The 12,962-nt window shown below is 47.5% G+C and overlaps 1 protein-coding gene across 1 annotated transcript in view; it reads left to right on the top strand.

The window, feature by feature from the left end:
* The window catches only part of LOC119385079 (4-pyridoxate dehydrogenase), a 29,246-nt gene extending 16,588 nt beyond the window's left edge, over nucleotides 1–12,658 (top strand). The window contains exons 6-11 of the mRNA XM_037652629.2: nucleotides 3,198–3,365; nucleotides 4,598–4,742; nucleotides 8,094–8,254; nucleotides 9,378–9,555; nucleotides 11,182–11,404; nucleotides 12,463–12,658. Coding sequence (XP_037508557.1) covers nucleotides 3,198–3,365; nucleotides 4,598–4,742; nucleotides 8,094–8,254; nucleotides 9,378–9,555; nucleotides 11,182–11,404; nucleotides 12,463–12,604 — 1,017 coding nt within the window. The 3' untranslated portion in view covers nucleotides 12,605–12,658. The remainder of the gene's footprint in view (nucleotides 1–3,197; nucleotides 3,366–4,597; nucleotides 4,743–8,093; nucleotides 8,255–9,377; nucleotides 9,556–11,181; nucleotides 11,405–12,462) is intronic.
* The last annotated feature ends 304 nt before the right edge of the window (nucleotides 12,659–12,962 follow it).

Genomic DNA, 12,962 nt, shown 5'->3' with positions numbered 1-12,962 from the left:
ATATGGAGCACCCAGATCGGAAGCCAATTTGACTCGGGTTTAGGATTGAGTTCTCATCAATATATTTGATTATTCGTGCATTCAAAACTCTTTCTATCAACTTGTTCAGGTTAGACGTGAGAGAAATTGGCCTTATATTGTCAAGCGCAAACCCAACTCCCTGTTTTTTCAGTATCGGAATTGTTTTGGAAAGCTTCCAGTCTGCAGGTATCCAAGAGTTTTTCAACGAATAATTAACCATGTTATGGATTTCATGAAGGGAAATTTCGTACAACACTTTTATTATTGTAGCGGACACCCCATCCGGCCCTGGTGCTGCAGGAGGTAAATGCCTCACTACATCCGCCAGGTCTGTTAATGTAACCTCACTGAATTCCTCACCTGCCATTGGATTTACAATGTGCATAGGCATAATTGACATGAACCTATCTTCTAATCCTTTAGCGATATTTTCTAATAATTCAGAGAGTTCACGAGGAGAGAGAATTGTAGAATCAATATTTGCTGATGGTGGTATCATTTTTCTAGAGCGTAAAAATCTAAAAAGCGCCTTGTTGTTTTTTGACTTAGAAAGGTAATTAGCTTTGTTAATAGCATAGTCATCTGTTGCTTTGCGTACAGTGCGCTTAAAATCTGCTGCCATGTATTTGTAATCACACCAATTTTTGGGGGACTGGTTGAGTAGAAGTTGTTTCCACGCTGCTTTTCGTTTTCTATAGCCTCTCATACATTCCGCATTCCACCAAGGGCTAAATGATCCTTCTGTGTTCGAGTTCAATGCAAAAGTTGAATTTTTTAATGATCTTTTTAATACCGCACACAGGCTCATAGCCCTGCATGTCCTGCATCTTCCTGCATGTCCTTGCGAGGAATCAAAGTTGCCTTTAGGTCTTTTTTTAATTTAACATAATTTACAAATGAACCAATTTTTCCAACTCTAAATATATTCGGGAAGTGAATTTCGAAACTAATACGAAGGTGGTCGCTGTTCGAAGCGCAGTCTAAACGAATTGTATAGCGCGAATGGGGTACTTGGACAGACAGAAAAAACGAGGACGGGCGCTACCCCTTCTGTCTGTCCAAGTACCCCATTTGCGCTATACAATTCGTCATGACATACGAACTAGCCCAAGCCTTTACCCTTCTTCGCAGTTTAAAGTATTCCACGAGGATGTACTTAAGGAGGAGCTGGAAAAAGTCAAGTCTATAGCCGACTTAGATTGACCTCTGACAAATGTAACAACTCCTGTATTCATACACGATAAATTATTCCCACAAGCGTCTTCCACTTATATCTGTTCTAAATCTTCAAGACACATGGTGGGAATTGAAGTCACCAGTCAGTAGTATATCCTTTCTACAGGAGGCTATCATGACATCTAGGCATCTCGTGTCCTGTACGCCTGCCGGGAAGTATGCATTAACATAAGAAAAAGGAGAGCAGTTCGGCAATGTTACGTCTAACGCCAAAATTTCGTAATCATTAGCCATACACTGATAAGCTATCTTGGCTCTGTGACTAAATTTATTTGATATTAAGAAGGCCAGTCCACCACCTCTGCCATGTCGATCCAAACGAAATACTCGGTAATTTCCTAGGTAAAATTTTTGACCATCTGCAAGCCAGGTTTCTTGAATAGCAATTATGTCTGGGGAAAAATGCGAAGAAATATATGATAAATCTGTGGTTGCCGACCAAATCGATCGGCAATTCCAATGCAAGATTTTTAGTGAGCCTATTTTGACTCTAGAACCGTAGAAGAAACTGCTTGATCCAAGATATCGTTTTTCAAGAAGTCTTGTTTCGAGAGGTTCTCAAAAAAGTCCTTTTTTGGCTAATACTTTTTCGATTTCGACTTTTGGGGAGACATTTTTGAAGGGGGGCATCTGGTGCGCTTCAGCGACTTTTGAGATTCCGTGTCCATATCTGCAAAGTCGTCAGAGCCGTGGCAGAAACTGCTTGATCCAAGATATCGTTTTTCAAGAAGTCTTGTTTCGAGAGGTTCTCAAAAAAGTCCTTTTTTGACTAATACTTTTTTAATTTCGACTTTTGGGGAGACATTTTTGAAGGGGGGCATCTGGTGCGCTTCAGCGACTTTTGAGATTCCGTGTCCACATCTGCAAAGTCGTCAGAATAATCTGTTATAGGTTCTGGATTTTGTCAACCTAGCCAAGAAAAAATGGTTAGATATATTGCAACCGTTACATCGTTTTACAACCCTGCAGTGTTACTATTGTGTTACTTCACCAGTAACGACTAGGCCTCGGATAAGGGGTCTTTAGTATATGAAGTTGATCTCTCTATCTATCTTTAGTAAGGAGTCATTGAAGGCATTGCTACCTCATCTATTTAAATATTACGAGCTATATTACAGAAAGTTGAGTAGCAGCGCTCGTCCCGTCTCTTTCACTCTCTGTAAACTTGCCTTTTCTTAAATGGTTTAGCAGAGCGAAACCATGTTCTTAAAGGGGCCCCGCAACACTTTTTCAGCACGGTCAGAAAACGCTGCCGCTCGGCAGTAACGCTGCTGAGAACACGCGTTCCAGACGTTATAGCGCAGCACGTGGCATAGAGTTTACAATTAATTCTCAGTCATGTAGAAATCGTTCCCCATCCTCTCGACAAATGATGCCATAAACCCAAATGACCGCGCCATAAGCTCAAAAGTCTACGGCCATTGGCTGACTTGAGTATCGTGAGCTGCATAGTTAGCGTGGCCGCCGTGGGATGCCGCCACGTGCCCGCGACCGCGATCACATTGAAAGTAAGCCGCGCGTTCGAAGAAAAAAAGAAAAGAAAGTGCTACAGGTTATTTCGCGCGTTGACGGAGGGACACATTCTCTTGACCCCTTGTCATTCCCCTCCCTGCCAAGCGTTCAGCGCGCCCGCTAGTACGAAAGGAGAGAGAAAGCGCTTGAAGCGTGCTACAAATCCCTGTAACTCCGCTCACACTTCACGGATTCTAAATATATTTTGCGGCAGTCGATTCGTGAGGCATTAAGCTCTTCTAATGAAGCTATTTGACGATTACGCGGAAAAATATTGAAGGGCCCCTTCAAATAAAGGGGAGTGTCACCTCTGTAAATGTCTCAATTAACGCTGACAATATATATGAACGAAATTAAATGTAGGGTTCGTTTAAGTCAGCGCTTGTGTATCAGGATTGAATCGTGCTGTGCTTGCGTGATTGTTTCAGGTGATCTTCGAAGGGAGCCGCGCAGTGGGTGTCCTGTTCACAAGGTTCGGTCAGTCACAAAATGTATCTGCCCGTCTCGAGGTTGTTCTCTCAGCCGGTGCTGTGGGATCAGCCCAACTCCTCCTGCTCTCTGGCATAGGCCCCAAGAATGACCTTGAACGGCTACAGGTGAGCGCTATGCATCGTTTTCTTCTGTAGAATGCACGCTTCTATTTACTGAAAGCGCTGACATTGTATCGGAAAACGCGGATTCCTCCGGGCTGGTTGTCTGTGGCGGTACCTACGTTTTCTTCGCGCTTCAGTGTAGCCATCCCACAAATAGCAGCAGTTGCAGTGTGGCTAAGAAAGCACAGACGACGCTCTGAAGAAGTGATTATCTAAATCTTGCACAGCTTAGCAGGAAAGTGTGTGAAAGGTGCATAGAGAAAGATAGAGAAAAGGAAAAGCAGGGATATGGGCCAGAATAAAGCAGCATACTAGTTACCCTGCGCAAGGCGAATGGGAAAGTTCAGCAGTGTCATAAGTAGAGACCAGATTTTAGGCAAATGCCTATTTTGTTCCTTGCGCTCCTATCGCGCCATTTTTATATATGAGCATGAATTAGAGGTTAGGAAGGGCTTTTATGATGTATTTTATAGTGCCTATAAATGCCTATTTTTGGCGTTCGTGCCTAAATGGTCACAAATGCCTATAAATGCCTATTTTCAAAATTGGCGCTTATGCTTCGCTTTCGGGTGCTATCTGAGACCGTTATTCATGTTACCGCGTAACATTGACTGCTTGGAACTATGGGGCTCAACCTAGTCCTCTAGTTCAACCGGCTCCCGGAAACAACCGCCAGCAGCAGTGAAGTGGGACACGCCGGCGAGCATTCGCTGCCGCGCTGACATGGCGTGAGCGGTTGACGAATGCGAAACCGCCGAGAGTTGTCATGGAAAGGAGAGCGAAGAAAAAAAGAAAGAAAAATGTGATGTGCACGCAGCTTTTGTTTTGTTTGTAATTTACTTTTTAAGGTGTTTACTGCAGTAGCATAGTTGGAAATTTTTTTGGGGGAGGGAGGGGGGTTTCACCTATACTATTTTTTTGCTTGCTCTGTCCCTTTTGTACTCACGTTTTGCAATCATGGAGAAATGACACCCGCGCGAGAAACGGCAAAGCAGAATAGCTTTCGCGACCGATAACTCGACAGTGCTACCTCGGGCCGTTAATTACGTTGTTGCCGTAGGAGGTCTATAAGCCTAGAATTAAGCTTGCAAACAGATATCATGCTGACATTACACGTACTGGCAGAAACAAGGACTAGAAAACGCGTTTTATTCAACCCTGACACTTTCGTATTTCAATTGTTGATGACTGCGCGTACCAGCAACTGACTTTGACCCTGATTGCGTGATCATCAGATTCCTGTGGTGGCCGACCTCCCAGTGGGGCGAAACCTTCAAGACCATCCGCTCTTGCTGACGGCACTGCAGACAAGCACGGATAACGTGGGCATACCATCTTACAGCCTCGGTGATATCGCTCAGTACAGTCACAACAGATCGGGTGAAGTATAAGATTATTATAAGATGTCAAACTCTCATATACAGATGTGAAAGAGGAAAATAGGGAGGGAGCAGGCTAACAACTGCTGTCAAGAGGGGTACAACTCCGGCCTGTTCTTCAGGGGATCGGGAATAAATATAAGCAAGGAAACAGGAGAGAGGGGCAAGACAGGGAGATTAACCAGTTCAGAATAGTCTAACTTTCCCTACACCTGAGAAAGGGATGGGGGAGATTGAAAGTTAAAGTTGTGAAGAGAGAGAGAGCGAGCGCATGTACGACGTCATAGTCGGTCATTTGAATGAAACGTATAGGGTGAAGACGAACGCAGGCAGCTTGTGATGCGCCTTACGCGGTGCGGCGTCACAGTCGGTCACAGCGAGTGAGGGAGTAAAAAAATCACAGCATATCCACGGAGTGAACTATGATGAGTGGGCGAAGCTGCGGAGGTTCATCGGTAAACCGTGAATCTTCCGTGAATTCTGCCCAGTACATCATCACCGAAGTGAGATCGGGCGCGTTTATACTAAAGGTTCGATGAGAATTATGACGATTTGCAGCTCACTTTAATTTTACATGTACGCTGTGAATTTTCATTGTTTAATCACGCACAGGAGCAATCGCACACACGCACTACCTTGGAGGTCAAAATCCAGTGCCTATTTATGCGGGGTGGTCAGTGAACGGTTGTGCAGCGCGAGCGGTCGGTTTTTTCAATCAAGACGCTGCCGCGACGCTGCCTGCGTCGGCGCCGCAGCGCCGCGAGGCAAGATAGGGGCGGGGGGGGGGGACCGTAGGAGGACCATGAGGCGATGCGAAGCCGGAGCACCTCCACGATCGCGTTCCGTTGGCGTTCGTTGGGCATGCTATACTCGCGGACAACTTTTCTTGGCAATGAAGCGAAGGCTACAGAGCCACAATGCACGTATCCTAACGCTAATGAATGTAGTCCCACAATTGCGTCCGTATTTTCTGCGTGGGATATATAAAATACTCCTTCATTTTCTACATGTAGCTTTTTGAGGGGGAACGCAGTGCACACAAGCGAGATATTTGTATTTCTTTTAATTTATACGTTGTCACTTTGCGTTTTCACATGCGTAAAAACCGTGAATCTTCCGTGAATTCTGCCCAGTACATCATCACCGACGTGAGATCGGGCGCGTTTATACTAAAGGTTCGATGAGTTATGACGACTTGCAGCTCACTTTAATTTTACATGTACGCTGTGAATTTTCATTGTTTAGAAAACCATTGCTTTAGAAAACACCTTGCGTCTTTCGTTAAGCAGCTGGCGTCTTTTTCGTTTTGCTTTAGAAACATCTGGCGTTCTTTCGTTTTGTTTTTACAAAACATCTGGCGTCTTTCGTTGGTTTATTTCATCAATCAACGGCGTTTTGAACAAAGTTTTTATTGTTTAATCACGCACAGGAGAAATCTCACCAGGCACTACCTTGGAGGTAAACAATGGCTGCTAATGGGAATGAGAGACAGAAGAAGTCGGCTTTTAGCTAACACTTACACTTCTACAGAGACAGAAGAATTCGACTTTTAGTTAACGCGCACGCTGCGAATTTTTTATTGTTCAACAACGCACAGGAGAAATCTCCCACCGGCACCACCTTGGAGGTCAAAGGGTAAGACTTGTTACTCACTACTACGAGCACGACGAGGGACGAACGGGTGCCGCCTTAAGGAGCTTCGCCCCTAAAAAAATTACACCATCTCCCGCTAAAGGGGACCATGAGGCGATGCGAAGCCGGAGCACTTGCACGACCGCGTTCCGTTGGCGTTCGCCGGGCATGCTACCGACCTCGCGTCGTGGAACGCGAAGAGGAACAATACGCGCGTCGTGGCTTCCCTCTAGCCTGGCTGTTAATTCTCACAGGGCGTGCGGGGAACGCGGTCGGCAGGCGCGCGAGAGAGGCAGCGTAGGAGAGGAGAGAGAGAGGGAGGGCACGCGCATGCGTTGGCCCTAATCGCGGCGCTGCGTAGGAGAGAATTTTGGCATGTCGAGCCCGCATTTCAGAGGAGCCAACCGAGGCAAGCGCTGGACTGAACGCGCGCAGCGCTCTACCACTTGAAGGAGAGGAGACTAGAGGAGGAGAGTAGCGCATACGCCGTGAGAGCAGAAGCGAGAACGCAGGAGAAGCGCAAGCAGATGCTGGTAGAGAAGTGGAGAGAGTAACGCGCGGCTGTTGGAGAGAGGGAAGGAGGAGAGTTGCGCATGCCTACTGTGAGTGCGGACTACTACCCCGCGTGCGGATTACCACGCCGCGTGACATACCCCCGAGCAAGAGATACTTCGCATCTAAAACTTTATTAAACACACCGGCGTCATTGAGCGGCGTGGGCGACAAGCATCCCAGCCTATAGGTAACGGCCGCGAGTCCATGGACCCGGACGGCTTCCTGGGCGTGCCGGACGGACCACAGTTGATCGGAGAGTTCGTGGCATATCGAGTACCAGTGTTTATTATGTGCTTGTTGATGTCATCTTTGCGCGGGATTCACGATACGCTGTGTCCAGGTATATGTTAAAACTTCAGCTACCACAAAGGTTAAATCATGGTCATGGGCATTAGTCGTCGCGATGGCACTGTGCCACTAGGCGTCAACGTGGGTGCATTGACGTCAAACGGTGCTATAGCTGCCAAACACCAGTAGACATTGCACAAGCTCTCATATAGCACTACACAATAAGCACTACGTCTGTGAAGATGATGATGAAATGAACTTTATTTGGTCCTGGAGAACCCCGATCAGACAACCCCCGAAGGGGGGTCCGCCGCAGTTGCTGGCCGCGCCCACGCCGGTACTGGAAGACCGTGGCCCTCCGCCCGTTCGCAGGCCTCCTGGACTGCCGACAGCTGGACTGAGAGCTCGTTGCTTTTAAGAGCCCTCTCCCAGTCCTCTTCTGTGCTGAACTTTGCGCTAGGTAACGCCGGGCACTGCCAGAGCATATGAGCGAGTGTGCAATTATCCGCCCCACAGCTAGGACATCCTGGATTTATGCCTTCAGCAAAGTGGCTAAACGTGCTGCGAGACGGGAAGGAACCTGCCTGCAGCATCCGGAGAACCGACGACTGCGGCCTAGTAAGCTTGGAATGCGGGAGGGGGTATCGCCGCCTTGACAGTTGATAGTGCGAAGTAACTTCGTTGAAGGTGCCAAGTGGATCCCTGAAGCTCTCCGTGAAGCCGCCTCCGGACCCGCCCGCACCGCCGCGGCACGTGATTTCTCGCGCACGGTTATGGGCAGTGAAGACACGTTTCACTTTCGTGTTATACCAATTCCTATGACAGAGGGATCAGCCATGTTTTTTACTCACTTACCGCCCCTGCATTTCTTCGGCAGGCACTATTTCAATCCCGGCAGGCATCGAAGCTCTCCAGTTCTTAAGCACCGACAATGCTACCGAGCCGGGCTTACCAAATATTCAAGTGACGCTTACTTCAAGTTCACCGGCTACGCAAGTGGACAAGGCTCAGCAACTCAAGATAGGCATCTTGCCCGAGGTGACCTTCCCACTTAAAAAAAAAGAAACATAAATAGATATATAAGCTTGGTAGGCCACAACTGTATTAGCGACTTCAGAAGTCGACAAGGTGACCGAGTTTAGTAATAACTGGCTAGACGTGCCCGTAAAATTTGTTTCTTAGATCGAGGAACATAAATAACAAGTAAGCACGCGAACGAAGTTATACCGTCATTATTGCTGCGATCTTTATAGCGACAAGCCTTTATTTGTCAACGGACAGAGTATGCATCTTCATTCCTATTTGTAATATTACCTTCATGCCACAGGGGTATGATTTTAGAACGCACCTATAAACATAAAAAAAGTCACAGTTTCGCCGCAAGGGCGAAGCAATGAATGCGATAGAAAGAAACTAATGCTATACGAAGTGAGGCTCGCCAATGGATAGTCTCAGTTTGAACAGCGCTCCTGTTGCAAAGGCGGCCGAATCAGCGAAGGAAACTAGCGCGCTTCAAGTGTCGAGCTGTGACACTTGATAGTTCGCGCTCATCTTCTGTTTGTTCGTTTAGCGGCGTCCCTTGATCTCGAGTGACTTTCGTACGCTCGGCAACATGAGCGCCGACATCATGGTGAAAGCGTGAAACATCCCTCTTCCCCTCAGCACGAGAAAACCGCGCGAGCAGACAGCGGAAGGGCAAGGCTCTCCCTGCGCAAACATAAGAAGCGAGCGAGCTCGCCGGCGCGCTCCTCGCGCCATCTCGCTGGTAATGAAGAAACGCTTATAAGCGCCTGCCGTCTCTGAGTCCGTCCAGCGCTAAAGGGTGTGTATATAACGCTCGCCGTTAGCTATGTGGAGGATCTGCGTGTCGTGGCGCAGCGGTTAGCGCCACTCGCTGCGGAGCAAGAGGTCCCTGGTTCGATTCCGCGCTTCGGAAGCATTTTTCTTAATCACTTTTCTTTGGGGCTTATATATATATATATATATATATATATATATACATATACGGTGCATGACGGCGGCGACGGCAAAATTCAGCCGAGACTGTCCATATAATTGCTATCGCAATAAAATGAAACGCATTGACTTGAATGTGTAACAGTATTTTTACGGGGCATTTCACGTTATTGACTTGATTACACCTAATTTCATTTGTGTATAGGACTATGATAGCTACTACGGCCCAAGATCGAATGAACCGGGATTCCGAGTGTCCTTCACCTACAATCGGCCGAAATCACGAGGACAGCTGACCCTGCGTTCCACAGATCCCAACGAATACCCGGATATCAACCCCGGCATCTTTCAACACCCTGACGACATTAAAGTGGCCGCTCGAGGTAACACGCGCGTCTTCCGTAAAACTTTTGGCCCATCAACCAGAGCACGCATTCTCTTGGTTTGCAGTTTTGCCCCCTTTGCTGGCTAGCAAATTCAGAAACTGTCAGCAAGGGAACCGCCATACAAAGTGTATTCATCCGCGCCCATTGTACATACCGCACTTGTGCGTCCATGCATATAATACCTGTGAACATTACCAGTCGTGCGCCATCTTAATTTACTTGTGCGTCCCTTTCCCCCGGCGTAGGGTAGCCAACCGGACTGCTGTCTGGTTAACCTCCCTGCCTTCTCCCTTTCGTATTCCCTTCCTTCCTTCCTTGTTTTCTAAGGTTCAGTGGTACCAGAAGTGGCTTCTTACTGGTACGTGTGCTTACGCGTTTAAAGAACCACAGTGGTGATGCAAACTGTGCAACAGAAATCAGCTCATCAGCCTATTCCTTAGATACGTGTGCGGCTGCATACCGCTGTGTAAACCAGGAAGCGTTTCATGTTGTATAAACCAGGAAGCGCACAAAACACTGATAAAGGGGAAAGAAGTATTTGCGCATTCGCTTGTCCGACTCGTCCGTGTTCTTTCGGATAGTGTACAATATGGACATGCACCAACTACCTTTAGCTGTCAAGTCTACTCTGGATTTGTTCTTTAGGAGGTATGCAGGGTAAAGTGTACGTGTATCAGACGTAGCGCAGAGTGTTACCGCGATGAGTCTAAGGCTTTAGTGAACGGATTACTCTGTCGCTCATCGTAATGTCCTCCGTCGTCGTTATTCCAGAAGGATGGTTTGTCGAGCGAGTTGGTATTCCATTCTTGCTGCGAGCATTGCACGAACACAAGAAACAAGGGACACTGGCGCATACGCGTTCCTTGCCTTCGTACTGTCTTTTCGCGCTGCTCACCTCAAGGTATATATTTTGCGGTTCTTCGTTACTTGATACTTTGTTTATTTGGCTTGGCTTCGCAATGAGATGGCGGAACACAAAGCCAATCTGCACTCGTGCAAGTAGTGAGACTGAGGAACGAAGCTGGGAAAGTTAAACGGAGATGGGTCACGAATGCCACGTACTCCAGACGAGATGAAGTATGATATGATAATTTGTGGGGTTTAGCGCGCCATACCGCGCTATAATTATGAGACACGCCGTATTGGAAGGCTCCAGAAATTTTGACCATCTGGTTTTCTTCAACGAGCACTCGCATCGCACAGTTTACGGCCCTCTAGCATTGCGCCTCCATCGAAATGCGACCGCCGCGGCCGGGATTGAACCCGCGACTTTCGGGTTAGCCGTAACCACCATATCCACCATACTGCCGCGGTGGACAAACTAGAGGAAGTGGAAATTAGAATAGAAACAGAAGGACCACGAAAGAAAGGCGGCCAACATACAGCTAATACGTACAAATTATAAGCAAGAAAAGACGCTGCGACGAACAGTTGCTCTTGCCTGCAAGCAGCTGCCTATACGAGTGAACTCTCGTCCCGCACAATTCTTACTAGAATCTCTCAGCTGAGTCAATAGCATGAATACATTTTTATAGGACCGTTGGCTTGACATAGAAGTCGTTTCGAGATGTTAATACCGCTTTGGTGCACAGATGACTCATCGAAGCGTGCACCCGATCGCAGGTATGAGAGTGTTCATCGACACCATGCTGAACACGAGTGCGATGAAGAGCATCGGCGCCAAGCCGTGGGGCGTCATTTTTGCACCGTGTCGCGAGGCGGGACCCCCGTGGAGTAAAGGGTACATCGAGTGCCTCTTTCGTCATTGGGCTTACCCGTCCTGGCACACGTGCTGCACGGTGCCGATGGGGTCCCACACGGAGGCGGTGCTGGATGAACGACTCAGGTCAGTGGCAATGCTCCTAGGAGACTGTGCGTGTTGTCCTACGCTGATGTTGGTTAGGGGACGTCGCTGTCGACACCATAAGTATAGAGTAGCAATCCACAGCAACCTGTGTGGCTGATCTCTCTACCTTCTTGCAAGTAAGCCTTCTCCCCACTTCTTTCCTTTTCTCTCGTGAGATCTATTAGTACGACCTTTTTCAGCTCATCTAGACGTCTCGCATGTGAAGTAGGCCATCCAATCAGCTTGTGCACGGGCGAACTCGCTCTTTCTTTCCTTTCACTTTGGTTAGTATTATTTTAAGCTCTATTGGACCTGCAGTTCGCATGACATGCCGAAAATTGGAAAGCTTTATTACGTAGGTCTCTTCCACTGCAGCAACGCAAGGTTACCTAAAAGCCTAGAACGCATGTTCAGCTATGATGTTCCGGAACAGTCCGTACTAGCAGTAGTGGTGCGTACGGGAATCCTTATACCTCATAAGCGCTGGGAGTACTTCTGGCGCGCAGGTACACCAGAAATCCTTTTTAATGCGTAATACGTACGTAAATGAAAAAAATCCGTAAACAGGGGGTGGGTGCTCGAGCCGACGTTTCGACAAGTGGACTTGTCTTCTTCAAGGCTGGAACTTCTCTCTTGTTATAGCTATTTCTATTTGCGAGCTTTTCTATTTCTTTTTATATTGAATGTGCGTCATTGCTATTGACGTGTCCCCATGGGAAACACCAGTGCTTCGCACCTCCCCAGGTTTCACGTATGTAAATGCCACTCGTGTGTTGTGTCAGATGACACTCTGCCGAGCAAGGCTGCTTGCCGAAAATACCACGAATATTTTTATCTAAGTGGCAAGAAGTAGCTGAACCTGCACCGTATGCAGCTGAACGTGCCATAACATGCTGATAACAAATCACTGGTAAATGCAGAAGGGAAGGAGCACGTTCGAAACAGATTAATTGCATTTTACACAAGCAAAACGCGATAAGATCTTTAGAGGGGCAAAAAAAAAAGCTGGATGCTTCCAATGTTTGCTCATGACATGGACCTTTTTTCCAATTATTCAGAGTCAGGGGCGACGTGACTGGACTGCGAGTGGCCGACGCCTCTGTGATGCCCGACATCGTCAGCGGAAATACTAATGCGCCGAGCATGATGATCGGGAGCAAGGCGGCTGAGATGATAATACAGGACAACATGCCTCAGTGAAGGAAGCAGACATTGACCTGACGACCAGCGCGGATGGCGAAATAACAGACAAACAGGACATCATCGGTTACGTCATTGGCAAGGCGCTGAGTCGTGTGCTCCTGTGCAGTGAACACGCGTGAACGTTGAACGCATCAGTACTTCTCAGCGGTGGTCGAGGCTGTGAACTTTAGCCCACTGCGGCGCTTGTTTAGAAACCGGAGACTTCACCAAAAACTAATAAACTTGGTGATAGAGCTTTGAAGGCGGTATGTGCGAAGCCTTTTTGAAAATCTTTGAAATCTCTTTCAGGTAGCGAATTACGGATTGCGGTGCTTCTCTCGCTATTTGAGTCGAAACACATATTTAAGCGCTCAAC

Source organism: Rhipicephalus sanguineus, chromosome 3, assembly GCF_013339695.2.
Source record: "Rhipicephalus sanguineus isolate Rsan-2018 chromosome 3, BIME_Rsan_1.4, whole genome shotgun sequence".
NCBI lineage: Eukaryota > Metazoa > Arthropoda > Arachnida > Ixodida > Ixodidae > Rhipicephalus > Rhipicephalus sanguineus.
This window is presented reverse-complemented; position numbering and strand designations above follow the sequence as displayed.